Source organism: Oryzias latipes, chromosome 1, assembly GCF_002234675.1.
Source record: "Oryzias latipes chromosome 1, ASM223467v1".
Taxonomy (NCBI): domain Eukaryota; kingdom Metazoa; phylum Chordata; class Actinopteri; order Beloniformes; family Adrianichthyidae; genus Oryzias; species Oryzias latipes.
In genome coordinates, this window is record NC_019859.2 from 15,955,377 (window position 1) to 15,970,722 (window position 15,346).

General features: G+C 37.9%; 1 protein-coding gene across 2 annotated transcripts in view; it reads right to left on the reverse strand.

Moving 5' to 3' along the window:
- Positions 1-564: 564 nt before the first annotated feature.
- Positions 565-15,346, reverse strand: part of tbck (TBC1 domain containing kinase) — a 40,657-nt gene continuing 25,875 nt past the window's right edge. For both annotated transcript variants that reach the window (XM_023957389.1, XM_023957386.1), the window contains exons 24-26: positions 10,187-10,350; positions 9,041-9,200; positions 565-865 (exon numbers count right to left, since the gene is read on the reverse strand). In XM_023957389.1, coding sequence (XP_023813157.1) covers positions 755-865; positions 9,041-9,200; positions 10,187-10,350 — 435 coding nt within the window. In that variant the 3' untranslated portion in view covers positions 565-754. The remainder of the gene's footprint in view (positions 866-9,040; positions 9,201-10,186; positions 10,351-15,346) is intronic.

Here is a 15,346-nt window from a genome sequence, read left to right on the forward strand (position 1 = left end):
CTTGAGATTTGGTAATCCTAAACCGCCATCCCTCTTAGAACTACATAATAATTTTTTCCGAATTCTAGGCTTTTTATTTTGCCACACGAATATAGAGATCATCTTATTTAATATTTTAAAAGTGGAGGATGGGATCCATATGGGAAGAGCTTGAAAAAGATATAGCAGGCGAGGGAGAACATTCATTTTGACGGTTTCTATTCGACCTACTAGGGACAAAGGTAAATTTTCCCAACGTGTTAAATCAGATTTTAAATTTAAAATCAATTTACCATAATTTTCTATGTACATTTTAGAATGTTGTGATGTAATCAGTACTCCTAAATATCTAAACCCTTGGGTGGTCCAGTTAAATCCTTTTCTTTTTTATAAAACAAAAATTTTTTTTTTTTGAACAAGATCATTTAATTTTTAAATGAAGAGCTTCAACACTCTGGAATTTTTCAGTACCAACAAACTTGAATCAACTTCATTTAGTTCTTTATGAGAGTAAAAAAAAAGTCATCTTTTTTACATCCACAATTTTAACATATAGCTACTGTTTTTTAAAATCATGTATTAAAGACACTTGCAACAACTAAACAATTTTATTATGAAAATCAGAGATAATAAGTTCTCACGGGGTATAAATTGGAAGGAAATTTCTATTCAATGCCAGATAATAATGTTAAAATCACACAAACGTAATATGTATATAATTGCAAATAATTTAGGCTGTAGATTGTTTCCATTATTTTGGTGATGAAGAATGTGGTCAGATCTGAGGGGAGGGGACTGTCAGGAGGCCAGTGAGCTTCAGCTTGTTGATTCCTCCATCCAAGACACAAACCCGAGGAAAATTCACCTTGACGAGTTGTGAAGCGAACTGGAAAGACAAATAATGAAGAAAAAAACTTGACAAGTTTTCTCATAGTCTAATTTTACTAGTCACTTCATTCGTTTTACTAATGACATATATAAGAAATGTTTTTCTTTCAGTGTTCTTTAAGCCCTTTTTAAGGAATAATGAGAACATGGATGAAAATGACAGTAAAATAAAAATTGAGATGAAAATAAAATATTAATTTCTGCATTTCTTAATGTAAAGGATTAAAGCGATTAAGTTACCTGGAAAAAACAAAACTTGTTTTATGGAAGTTTGGGATTTAGAAGAACAGATGCAAAACAGGGAAACTAAGGCCCCATTTACACTGCATGGTTCAAGTTACCCAATTCCGATTTTTTTCCTCCCATGTGACACAGATCGTATATGAACGTGTAAGCAGGATAAAAAATGCATGGATTCCGATTTTCTTGGATCGGATTCAGGCCTCATTTATATGTGGAAATAAATTGGATACAAATCGGATACGTGCATTTGCGTTTGCCATGTAAGCAGACAAATCGGATATTCCCCAGTAAATGCGAGTCATACGTCAGTGACGTCAACTCAGGACACCACCAACTGAGACCACATGACTTACAGGTGCTTTTGTGCGCTGATTTTGCTGTTCGAGGACAGCCGGAGCCCATCAGTGTGTCACCTTTCAGCCTCAGGCTTCAGACTGTAGTCGGAAACTGCTATTTCCGGTCCGGTCCCGGTCAGGACGCAAATGGTAACTTATCAAGCGGGGCACCGTTGCCCTGGAACAGGCTAGAAGCCGTTCATTTCTTTGCTTGGATCAAACTGTTAGGACAGCAAAACGTCTGTAAACACTTCCTCGTTCAAAACTCAGAGAAAGCACATAAGCCGGGAGAGCAGCCCTCCTTTTTCCTCTCCTGCGCATCCCCTCTCATGCGCCTGCCTCATCCAGGAGCGTCCAAGGCAACGCCTCCTTCCGTCGCTGCATTGCCTTCATGAAAACCGCAGTCACACAAAAGAAACACAACAAAAAGGGGAGGGTTTCACCATGCTAAACGTTTGCCGTTTGGACCAACACGCATCTTCTAAATGTGCTTTTATTACTGTTATGATTATTATTAAGGGCCTGCTCACTCATAATTTTTTTAATCCGTGTGGTCAGTGTTTTTTTTTTCTTGGCTGCAAGGACCGCGAAGAAGGACTATCATTAGGCTATATGTGCTTAAAACATTGGCCGTGGCCGTGTAGGTACTTAAAACTCTGTGCGGGCATTGTTGCAATGAGTATCTTGGATGTAAACATGTGGGGATTACATCAGCCTTTATTATGTCTGGACACCACTGGAAACACAAATTTATATGATGGTTTACAGTTTCTCAGATCTGTGTAGCAGCACTTCCGCCTTCGGTGATCCGGCTGCTGGTCTGACGACAAAGCTAGTCCCGGGGACAGTTTCGACGAACTGCGGTGCGTCCGAAGGAGGTCCGCGGAAGGCGGAAATGCTGCTACGTAGTCCTCAGAATGTGTAAGTTTGATAGTTTCAGCACTGAATAGTGTAACTGCAAAAATCGCATGCGGGTCACTTTTAAAAGATGATGTAAGCGGGTCGTCAAAAAAATCGGATATAGTCAGAAAATCGGATTTGGGCATCAAGACCTGCAGTGTAAATGCAGCCTAAGAGGAGACCAAAGGACTACCGGTAAGTAGAATAAAAGTTAGGGTGAATAACTAAGAAAAAAAGAAGGGGGGGGACTAAAACAGTAAAAGATGAACTGTTTTCCTTGTAGCAGTGGGTTGCAAAAGAGGATGCTAAAGATCAGACGTAACTACAGCCAGACACAGTAATGTACAGCCTGAAAACCACCTGCTGACACAGGAGTGAGACACCACCTTTCTAAGAACCATTAAACGGCAGGCTGAAAGAAAGCACAGGTGATTTATCTGAAAAACAACATTTTCCAAAAAGCCACACCAAAGCACGGCAGGAGTGCAAGCTTTCTCCCATCCTTGAACAGAGATGCCTTTCAGAGACACCCTTAGGACCTAAAGACATGCTACAACAATGGACAAAATAGCAGTGAGCCAGGAAGTGGATGAGATAAGCCAAGGTTTCTGCCAATTACTCTATTAAAAATGATCTCATGCTTAAAGTTTCCAATCTGAAAAAGTTGATAAAACCTTACCATGCAAAGATTACCGTATTTTCCGGACTATAAGTCGCCCTTTTTTTCATAGTTTGGCAAGGGGTGCGACTTATACTCCGCAGCGACTTATAGTAGAAATAAATTGAAATAAATACATTGCTAACCCTCCTGTTATGTTCATTTGTGAGGAACAGAGATGATGTTCCTGGGTCAATTTGATGTATGAGGTATGTTAAGTGTTAAGAGTATGTTAAGTGACTCAGAGAATCAGCAAACTTTTTTTACAATAAGATCTTGAAGGCTAACAACACAATATTCTATTTTCCAATGATTTCATATATTCAGAAATGCAATAAAAGTGAAAACTGTTTCTACAAATACAGGATGAAAACAGAGTATTAGTTGGACAATGATGCCTCGTGAAAGGAATAAATAAATAAGTATGAGAAAGAATTACTGGGAAATTATGAGATAAACAGTCTGCTATGATTGTGTCAAGTACTTTGAAGTAAATGGGTGTTTTTTTTCTCCATGTTCTTGTGACATTTTACCCATGATGGAGCACACATAAAGAAAAGTAAGACTTAAAATTGTATTTATGTTTTCAAATCGTTGTACATCAGAAGCAGACAAAAAAAATGCAGTTTGAAAAAGCTTGTAGTTGGGATATAGTTGCTACAATTGGCATGCCACAAGCTCTCTGCTCTGCTCCATTTCGATGCATCCACTTGTAGACGACTAGATAGTTGTAAGTCTTTTTTTTCTGATCCTAGCTGGCATCTGGCTCAAGACTGAATAGCTGGAAAGCTCCAATATTGCTCGCATTTTTGTTGCACCGGTAATGTTAGATTAGAGTTGTGAGTTGCTGTAAGCTAGCGGGAGAGCACATGATGGATGATGGAAAGGGGGCGGGCTTACTCCATGCCAACATTTACACCCACAACTTAGAGGCAAATGAATTACTGCAGCTCTGCAGAAATTGAATCAGTTAGTTCAAAAGGGGCCCAAGTCCAAGAGGTTTGTTTTTCCAGGAAATGATTTTAATTGCATAGCTTAAAGGGAGGCTACACCAAATGATTAATACTTTACCCAGATTTAGCATCAGTTCATAGCTTACAAATGCAATAATATTAAGCACCTCACTTTTGTAGTTTCAGAGGACTAGCAAACTAAAGTCTCTGGACTTGGGCCCTTCTTGAATTAAACAGGGGCGCTGCCATATTGGATAACTAGTGCTGCCATCTATGGGATAAAGCTAAACCCATGCAAGAGAGGCCCAAGTCCAGGGATTTTGCACTTAATGCATTTTAAATGTCAAGCATAGTCAATATATTACAACGGACTTGGGACTTTTCTGCACATAATCAGATAGCTTTTCCCTTGAAGACCATAGAACATATAATATTCTATTTTGAAAAATTGTGGACTGGGGCCCCTTTTGAACTAAGCGATTCAATTAAATATTACACAGGTTTTAGGATGTGTTAAGTTGACCTCAACCTATTTCCCACTAGCAAAGGTTTCCGTTTCACGCCACGTTCATCTGACAGCCATTAGCGGCTTACCTCTGATTTGGTGCCAGCAGGTATGTTTGGACTAAAATGAGCTTTGTCCAGACACGCATTGAAATATTTGGTTATGTGCTTTTCTGCACATTCCCTTGAGCCAAACAGCTTCCTCCTGGTTCAATGAACAAATATAGACACAAGATCCAAGTTGCTTCAGGGAAAATTTCTACCGTTCAGCAAAGAGTTTTTGTGCCAAAAACAAGGCTTTTAAAAAAAAATGATTTGTGCTCCTCTGAATCAAATCAATCCTCCAATTTTCATACTGAATAGGTCAATTTGAATAGACTTCATTTGTGTTCCATCTCAAACATGAATTGAAAATGTTTACCTTTCGTGGAGTCAGCATTCCCCTTCTTTCATTTAAACCTCTTTTTAGGTGTCAGATTAACTCACTTTATGAAAGTCTTAAATGCTGCTTGCATCTGCCCCTTAAAAAATTTTGCCCAGGAAGAACTCGAGCATTGCCTCTGCCCCCATGACTCATCATTTGTGCCACAAGCTGGTGGTCCCCATGCCGACCCAAGCTGCAGCAGTAATTGACCCAAAGGAATATAAACATATCCATACTTTTTCTATGTTAAAATCCTTTATTTCTATTTTCTATTCTATTTTAAATTGGATTATATAAAATGTATTTAAAATAACTTTTGTTGTTGTTTTAAAGCTAAAGGAAAACTTATGAGCTCAGTTGGCATCTGATTCGTGTCAACACCCATGAGTTTAAAGTAACTGAGTTTCTACAAAAAATGTTTTCCATCAACAGTTCAGAGGTATATGATTTTTCACCTATTTTTCATCATTATGAATCAATATTCATTTTTATAAGATTAGATTAGAATAGATTAGATTATATAAACTCTATTCACCCCACAATGGGGGAATTCTCTTATCTTCAGCAGCAAAAAAGACATTCAGAAATACAAACAGCAAAAGAATTGGCATACCCAGAGGATATGAACATTATAGATAAATAATAAAACATTATTTATATATAGATACTCTATGACAAAGTAAATTACATTTAAACAAAAATAACTAAGTAAAACTATGCCGCAAAAGCAACCGTTAAAGAATAAAAAAAACAACTGACTACAACAGTTTATAAAAATAAATAAAAAGAGTGAATGTAAAACACAAGACACCTAAACTTATCACGTTAACACAGAGTATTAAACATATATATGTGGATTAAAAAGTATAAAAACCTCCTCCACTCAAATATAGAACTGGTATTGTGACTCTGCTGCTTCTGCATTGGCCTGTTCTCAATCCAAGGAGATCAAACAGAGCTGCATGTCAAAAGGGCTGATGTTTCAGAAATATGCATGTTGGAGGGCCGCTGCTGCGGCGCATCGCTGTACTAAATTCAGTTTTAATGCACAAATTGAACGAATTCCAGGAAAATCCACTCAGCATGTTTGAAAAAGGAGCCTGGAAAAATATGTAGTACACCAACTTTAAAGCAAACATGAAAGTTGATCGTAAAGATTCTTTAATGCTTTGAATTTAATTTCTTTAAAGCCACCACAAACTTTAGGATAATGGAGCGAAGACCTGCGAGTGACATTCAAGCACAGCTGAAATTTTTTTTAGAAAACCCTCTGAGTCTGTAATGTCATGATCTGCTCTTTATAGAAATTTTACTCTACAAACAAACTAATTAGGTAAATATATAAAAAGTTTTGGGAAGGATGTAGCTTCTAGTTGCTGATTGGTTACCTGGTCGCTTCTTTACAGTATATCCTACATCACATGTGTCAAACTCCAGGCCCGCGGGCCAAATGTGGCCCGCCATGTCATTTTATGTGGCCTGGGAAAGTTTTTAATTTCTTTAAATAAAAAATAAAATTAGTGTGTATTTATTCATATCTAAGGGGAATCAGACTTAAAATATCGGATTGGTCAACTACACATTAGGACTTAAACACTTTCCATACAACCTAACCTGACAGAATCAATTTAAAAGGATTTATGCTAGAATAACAAGCAAACATGTGTTTTCTATGCAACTGTAATTGTCATTTTAAAAAGTTATAATAAATAAATAATGAGTTATTTAACATTGAGGAGTGGTTACATTTATTTTTCATTACCTTTAGTTACATTTATAAGTTATGTCTGGCCCTTTGTACGGTGCCCCAGAAGGGTCACAACACAACACATTAACTTTACACACAACACATTAACTTAACACACAACACATTAACTTTACACACAACACATTAACCTAACACACAACACATTAACTCACAACACAACACAATAACTCACAACACAACACATTAACTCACAACACATTAACTCACAACACAATAACTCACAACACAACACAATAACACACAACACAACACAATAACTCACAACACAACACATTAACTCACAACACAACACATTAACTCATAGCCCAGAAGGGTCACAACACAACACATTAACTTAGCTCACAACACTTTAACTCACAACGGAAGTAAAGCAGCAATTGAGGTGCTTTTATCCTGAAATTTCCACTGGGCTGAGCGGCTAACTACCTAACAGAAAGTAATGTCACAGTGAGCTGTGGAGGGAGCATGATTTTTCTACAAGAGAACCTAGCAGCAGTGTTGCCAGATTGGGCGGTTTTGGTTCTAAATTTGCGGGTAAAAATGGCTTTGGCCGGGTTTTCATAATTTGGGCGGTTTTGGGGTCGGTTCTGCGTTTTTTCCCCCCTCATGAATATATAATAGCAGACTACGTTAGGCCGTGTGGCTGTGAGCTTCTATGTACTGAAGCTCAGTGAACGCACGAGGCAGAGACGCTTAACGGGCTCTGTCATCTAACCTGTTGTTGGGGGGGGTGCAAGGCCCGCCTCTTAAAAATTGTGTTCTTTAAAGCCTGACACTGCGGCTGCGTGTGGGATGAGCCACCTGCTAAAGTTATGGTCTGATCGCTACATGGAGCAGTGTCTGTGTTTATCAATCCTTTTATTATTAGTCTGAACTATCTTTTATTTTGAAAAATCATCGGATCGGGTGCTAAATCAGTCCAGTAGGAGGGAAAACTCAACGAAGGCTGTGTATTCTTCTTTCTCCTGATCTAAAAAAAGGAGGACAGTATTGAATATTTCTTCAGCGGACCGGCCTTCTTTCATTCATTGTGTGTGTGTGCGCGCGCGCCCGTGTGTGTGTATGTTGGGGACCACACGTGCATGTGTGAGGGGAGGGAGCAGAAGAAAGGAGAGGAGCGTGCGTGCAGCGACAGAGAGGGGTGGGAGGGAGGAGTGTGCTTCATATTGTGTGTGTTCAGAGGAAGCAGAATTGTAATAAAGAGAAAGTTTCTGGCAACACTGCTGCTAGCTTCTCTTGTAGCAATAACATCCTCCCTCCACAGCTCACTGTGACATTAACTTCTGTTAGGTAGTTAGCCGCTCAGCCCAGTGGACATTTCAGAATAAAAGCACTTCAATTGCTGCTTTACTTCCGTTGTGAGTTAAAGTGTTGTGAGGTAAGTTAATGTGTTGTGTTGTGACCCTTCTGGGCCATGAGTTAATGTGTTGTGTTGTGAGTTAATGTGTTGTGTTGTGAGTTAATGTGTTGTGTTGTGAGTTAATGTGTTGTGTGTTAAGTTAATGTGTTGTGTGTAAAGTTAATGTGTTGTGTGTAAGGTTAATGTGTTGTGTTGTGACCCTTCTGGGCCACCGTACCCTTTGAGATCACCCACTATGTTGATGTGGCCCTCAGTGAAAATGAGTTTGACACCCCTATCCTACATCATGAGAAAAATGCCACAAACACTAAACACAAAAATCATTGGAGTGGGTCTTTCAAAAAGTGCACTGAAATGACATAATCCAACATTTGATAACAATATATCTATAAGCCATTTGTTTTTATTTATACAATCTGTTGCTCAAAGCCTTCTTGGTGCAGAGTTAAGCAGAAATTTGACCTTTTCAACAGCAGACAAGCTCATGTGTCATCACAAAAAAATGCACAGGTGACGCGAAATTCAATTATAATTGCTTAATTCCACTTTATAGAGCTCTAATACCCAACAGTATCCAACATGCAGAATAGCATGTCCTTACCATTAGACCATAAAGACAGAATGCACATAAAAAAAAGGATTCCCCGTCCCTCATTTTCAGATCTTTATTATTAGATTGCAAATGACCTTGAGTGCCCACTACTTTTCCTGTACAGATATGAAATGTGAGATTTGCGATTAAACATGAAATCCTTTTTCAAATCTGTGTCTGCATTCCTTCTTTGCTCATTTTCTGAAAATTAAGAAAACACCTCAAAATCCTTTATGTTTTGTTGCCTCAAGCAAAGAGATTGTTATTAGGCTAAATCTTAAAGCGTTGAATTAATCATGCAGTTTTTCTGTAAGACATTCCTGAGTAAAACAGAAAGGTCTCAGGAATTTTCAGAGCTTAAATTAGCCGTAAATTCGCCATTTAATTCCAGCTTCATGTCTTTTTAATCTGATGTGCTGCGTGTGGGCGTACTCACTATGATGGCGCTCTTCACAGCATGGCTGATGACGACGATGACGCTCCCTTTGTAGGTGTGCAGGGCTCCTGTAGCCGGACACTGCACCAGCTCCCCGTCAGGGTTGAACACAGAGCTGAAGGGAACGTTGATGCTGCCAGAAACATGACCTCTGCTAAAGCTGAGGTCATTTGGGTTAAGGACCAAAGATTTTGATGAATAATGTGGCACAACAAACAGAAAAAATTATCCCTGTTCTTTTGCTTGGTTTGACTGTGCTTAGTTTGACTAAAAGGTAAATAACCTTTTCCAAATGAATCTCATCCAATGGAGGCCATTGATCAGAATTAACAGTGGCCATTGAGATTAGAAAGAAATTAAGAACACAGATCTCTTAAAAAGAAAATGTGTTTACTTACAAACATATACAACACAGACACCCACCACAGATCTTAGAGAAAAGTAGCTTCAAAATCCTGTGGACGTGGTCAAAACCCCTTCATGTCCCCATGGGAAGATTTGCTGAATAGGCCAGTTCCCATTAATTTTAAAAATGCTTATCCAATAACTGCTCAAATAAAAACAGTTTACTTTTTTTCAGTAAAATACAGAAAAAGTATCATTATTAAACATTCATTTAAGTATAATTGCATACTGCAATCTGAAGTAGGCCTATAAAGGTGAGAAAAAAAAAACCAGTATGATGGATCATAAACCTAACAACATTTAAATTTTATTTAGGAGCCTTAGAGGGACTTTTGTGAGTGCAACAATAACAAACTTCCTTTTATGAAATGGGAACACCTTGCGTTTTTTATGTTAGGAATAATGCACAACTAGTTTGGCCTTTATCCGTGGTTTTCAATGGAGCATTTGACCTGCTAAACAAATTCATCAATTTTCCCCCTTTGTTTTAGCAACTTCTTCCGACTGTGTTCACTCTTTATCTCATGAAGAAAAGAGAAATGGAAAAATAAAGCCCAAAACCCCTCACTAAGATCTATACCTAACTCAGCATGAGCGCTGGTGTTTACATCCCCTAGGTTATGTCTTCACTCATCAAAAAGGCATAGCATTCTTTTTCTTTTTTGATTTTCAATAAAAGTTCCAAACGGTAAACAGCCAATGGGTATGTATCAAAATTTTAAAGTACACATCGAAGGATACTCTTCTGAACTCCGAATATCGACAGCGACAATCTTGGGCTTGCCAGATTTGTTTCTTTTGGGGAGCCCGGCCTGAGATAATTCACAGAGGTCAATCAGATCCTCAGCTGAGATCCTGGGAGACGCCTCTGCTTTCAGGTCACACAGTGCCAGGGGCTCCCGGGACTGCAAAAGAGAATGAGAGTCACTGCAAATGGAATTTCAAAACTCATCTGGGTGGAGGCTTTTGCCCAAAGATGCATTTACAAATGTTCTTAAAGGAACCTTTCACAAAGTAAGGATTTTCGGATTCTGCCGTTGAAAGAGAAAAAAAAAGAACCTTAGATTTAAATTTTTGACTATAAGAAAATTAATTATATTGCATCACTGATCAGGTTAAATAACTCAAATGTGCATACTGGGACAATTCGTTTTAATCTAAATGGGTAAACAACTCCTTTGTAGTCAGTTTGCACCTGAATTGCCAAATGTGGATCTTCCAGCAGGCAAAGCTGTAGGAGACATTTTTATTGGAAAATGACAAAACTGAACAAACCAACAAAGTTTTACGGTAGTTTAAAAATTATTCATCCAATAGGGCTGGCTGAGCACGGTCAGCTGCACGACAAATAAGTCTAATGACCCTTGGCCGACTCTGCGGTTGGCAGTGGATCTACATTCCGTAGCGGAGGCAGATGAATAGAGAAATACTGTAATTTCCGGATTAAAAGCAATCATTAAAAGCAGTGTAAAAAAATCCACCATCACCAACGGGTTTGTGATCAAATAAATAGGCTTTAATGTAGACAAGGAGACTATACAAATTATGATTGCATTTGCTTCTCCCTCTCTGAGATTGACTTGAGTCCTACTGTGTATGGAGCAGGGTCAGCTCAACGTCCCAGCTGGGTTGTTTCAATGTGGGCTCATGTGGCTAATGGACAGTTGCGGCTCATGTATCTATAATTTGGTATTCAAATTCAAATTCAACTTTATTTATATAGCGCTTTTCATGCTACATAGCATCTCAAAGTGCTTCCCAGAGAAAGAATTAAAAAAACAAGATGAAATATAATATAATATTTAAAATAATAAACATAGTAAAAAGAAAGGAACAATAATAAAAATAAATGCAAATAATAATAAAATAAATGAATTAATAAAACACACAAAAACCCAACACATACACACCCAACACATATACCCTTTAAAAATGTAATGGGTGCGGCTTGTAATCAGGTGTGCTCTATAGCCCGGAATTTAAGGTAAACAAACTGCTTTGGGTTGTTATAAATGACATCAGACTTTCTCTTTACACTTTCATCTTCCAACAAGGTGACCCATTCAATGACAGGGTGTTTCAGCCGACAGATACAAACTTCCTAGGTTCCCTGAGTCTTTAGACCATTCAAGAAAACACAAACCCAAAACATTGTTTTTGTATTCTGTGTTTTTCTATTACATTTTCTTTTCCACATTAGAATTTTGTTTTTTTAAGCTTAATTCATTAGGTTTCCTTTACATTTAATGACATCTTTCACTAGTTTTGGAAAAGGTGTCTATAAATGATACATATTTTGGTTTTACACAGAGTACTACCAAGGGGATGTCTGTTTATATTCAGTGAAAGCAGCTGAATGTAGCAGTACAGTTTGATTCAAGTATATTTGGATGAGTTGAAGTTCTTTGGTGAGTTTGATTTATTAGAAGTAAGAGCAGCAACAGAAAAAAAAGAAGTTAAAGTAATACAAATGAGCTACTTTGTCATTTACTGAGCAGGTATAATGTACTGGCATGAAAAGAGTTGCTGTTATCCAAAAAAGCAAAAGCGAATGCCAAGAGACAGCGCTTTTACTCTGCTCTGCATTTATAGTTTAAAAGCTGTATCAGAGCTACGTAATAAGACATAAAACGGCACAGCGCTCCAGAGTACAAAACCATCCAAAAATTAAATTAAAATGGACAGACCCAAGGAAATGTATGGCTGCCTTCAAGGGTCACGCCAATGCAGACAGCTGGGAGCATCAACATGTTCCTGAACATCCAATTAAAACTTTCAAACCGTGAGATATCTTGGACCCATTGTCAAAGCTGTAACCTAAATCTCCTCAAGCGAGCCAAAAACAAAATCTCTGATGAGTCATCAAAAACTCCTCCAAGCACAATTTCAGACTGACTGAGAAGCGTTTTAGACCAACCGTCAAAGACTGTAAACTACGGAGCCCGTGACCAGACATGAGTCAAAAACAATTCGTTCCCATGAAATAATAATTCACCTGATAAGTTATTCATAAACATGGATGTGAGCAACACTTGGATTTACAGCATATACACCTTCATATTTCTGCCTGTGTACATCTCATTAGACCGGTGCTGGGCAGCAGAGCTAGGTCCGGCACCGGAGTCCCAGAACCATGAGTGCATGCAAAAACAAACCATTCCATAAAACGATGGACGGATCATTTTCTGTCAATTAATCATTAGGGGATCAAATTCTGTGTTCCCTCCCTGTAAACAAAGTCAAGAAAAAGCAACAGCTTTTGTTTGTGAGGTCATTCTTTATTGTAACCATGTTTTCTTTTGGAAATAAATCATATCCTAAAGTCAATGATGGAATTAGCCGTTTGGATTTGGCAGATAAGCTCCAGCAAATGTATCAACCTACATCTTAAGGTCTGCGGCTTATCCCTACTAGCTTCACAAAAACACATTTAGAATTGCTCTTTTTTTGCATCAAAAAAAAAAGAAAAAAGAAAAAAACTCCCACTATGCACATGTACCATTTATTAACAATAGTGTTGTACAGCACTGATAAAACTCCATGAAAGTGTCAATGGGTTTCTTCAATTGTCTCCACACATTTACCCATGAAGGCTGTACTAAAAAAAAAAAAATAAATCAAAGTCTGTGAAAATGACAATGACAAAAACACATCAGCACATTCTTTCACGGTTAGAGACGAAGTGGAGGAGCAAAAACCGGGTCAGAATCATGGTAAAAACTGCTGACAGCAACAACAAAAAAAACGTTCTAAAACTTGTACACAGAAACACACCAGCTTCTCACAGAGGAGGGTTCCTTTACTAGGAAACGTCCTGCATGCCTTCTTGCTTTAATTTTTGCTGCACAGCACTTCCCGGTATTACATTAAAGATTTAAAGACCAGAAAAGGAGGCACTTGTAATGAAATTTTTTTTTTTTTTCCTTTTGCTGACAAAGTGTAAAAATTTGAGTGTAGGCATGCACTTTCACCGTTAAATTACGATGGTTAAAATATGAAATGTTGCAGTATAGCTGCTTTTCCTTTAAACAAGGTATGCTGCCTCATATTTTATAAAGTATTTTAAAAAGATGAGGACCCTTAATGTTACAATTTATGAAATACAAAAGAATCTTTGCTGAATCGATTACACACCCTTAGGATGACTAGCTGACTCTACAGATTTATGAGTATTTGAAAATATTTTTCTTATATTGTTAAAAATAAGATATTGTGAAAGTATTATTTTTGAATCCCTATCTGATAATTGGAGAATGTCAGAAGTCAGAACTCTGTCTCCCCCTCTGTTCATCAGCGGGAACTGTCTCCACAGTTCTAGCTACACTTTCTGGATGCCGCACACATGACTCATTTTACTCAATCAACTATAGCAGACTTAATTAAGCACTGCACTGAGCTGAGCTCAATGCAAAGTATTGTTTGTGCCACTCTGCCTTCATTACCGAGTGTTATTTCTGGATCTAATCTTCCGTCTTCGTTTGCCTGCCCCGACCCCCGCCTAGATTTTGACCATTCTGTCTCTCTGATGCACGGGAGGATAGCTCCAGTATTGCTCAGCATTTTTGTTGTACTGGTATAGTTAGGTTGGGTTTGTGAGGGACTTTAAGCTAATGGGCGAGCATGTAAACAGAGAGCTCTGTTATGGGTGACAGGAAGTGGAGGCGGGGTTGCTATGCGCCCACAACTCGTGGCGAATTTATAAATACTACTCTGCAGAAACTATGTCCTAGAAAACGACACAGGCTTTCACTGGGAATGCTTTAAAAATGGATCAAAAGATGATCGGAGTGGGACTTTAAGAATGGACCACAATGACAGTTTGTTTATTTTTTGCTCAAATAAAATAAATGGGAGGATTTCATTCTCCAGTATTGTTTACATTCTCCAGCAGCAGACTGCTGAGGAAAGCCCAGAGGTCTGCTGCCTGCGTAAAGGGAAGATGAACAAAAACAAACAGCACAAGCATCCAAACTCTGTTTTTAAGTCATAAGATCTTAAAGAACATTTAGGATTTGGCACTATGAACAGTTGTTTAAAATTTCTGTCTTTTTTCAGTCAAATTCCAATATAAAATGCAATTTTTTTTTGTCTCATCATCTTGACTTTACCTTTCCTACTCTTTTTTTGTTACTAAAACAGCAAGAATGACAGTGTAATACTCTGCGCTACACTATATATATATTTTTTAAATAGGTAGTTTGCACCAACTGTGGACGCCCGCCATGGATCAGTGCCACCACCCATACAAATGAGCCTCAGCTGAAAGAAAAAGATTACAGCAATCACACGGCAGACGGGGCTGCCAAAAGTGTCTGATCTTTTTCGACACGATGCATTCAGGTGTGAAAGGGGAACTGGACAGCACCGTCAAAGCGTAAAAGGCATCTTTGACGAAAACACACAAAAAAAACTGAAAACGAAGCTTAAACGTTAATTGTAAATTGGTGTGTAGGATTTGAACAAGCATTTCAGCTAAATTAAATTTTATCATATAAGCATTATACTGTATATTCTAAAATAACTATCGGTAACAGAAATAACTATGATGAAAAAAAAACATTAAAAATATACCCACACTTCAAACAAAATGATTAAGCCAAGTCAGACAAATGACCGAATTTTAATATTGAACCTATGAAAAAATATACATTACTTTGTCATTACATTGTTTGGTCGTGTTTTGGTGCCGTGGGTATTGTTTCACTTTATCTATTTTACAAATCAAATTGTGCTGCAAATAATTCACTTTTTTTATTTATGTAATCTAGTTATTGTTCATTTTAAAAGAGAATTGATTTTTTCCAACCCAGTGCATTTGATGGTTTCATGTTGTTTGCCAAATAAATGAAGAGTTGACCTACCTAAAAGCAGAAGAGTGGAATTTGTTTGCACCTATTACAT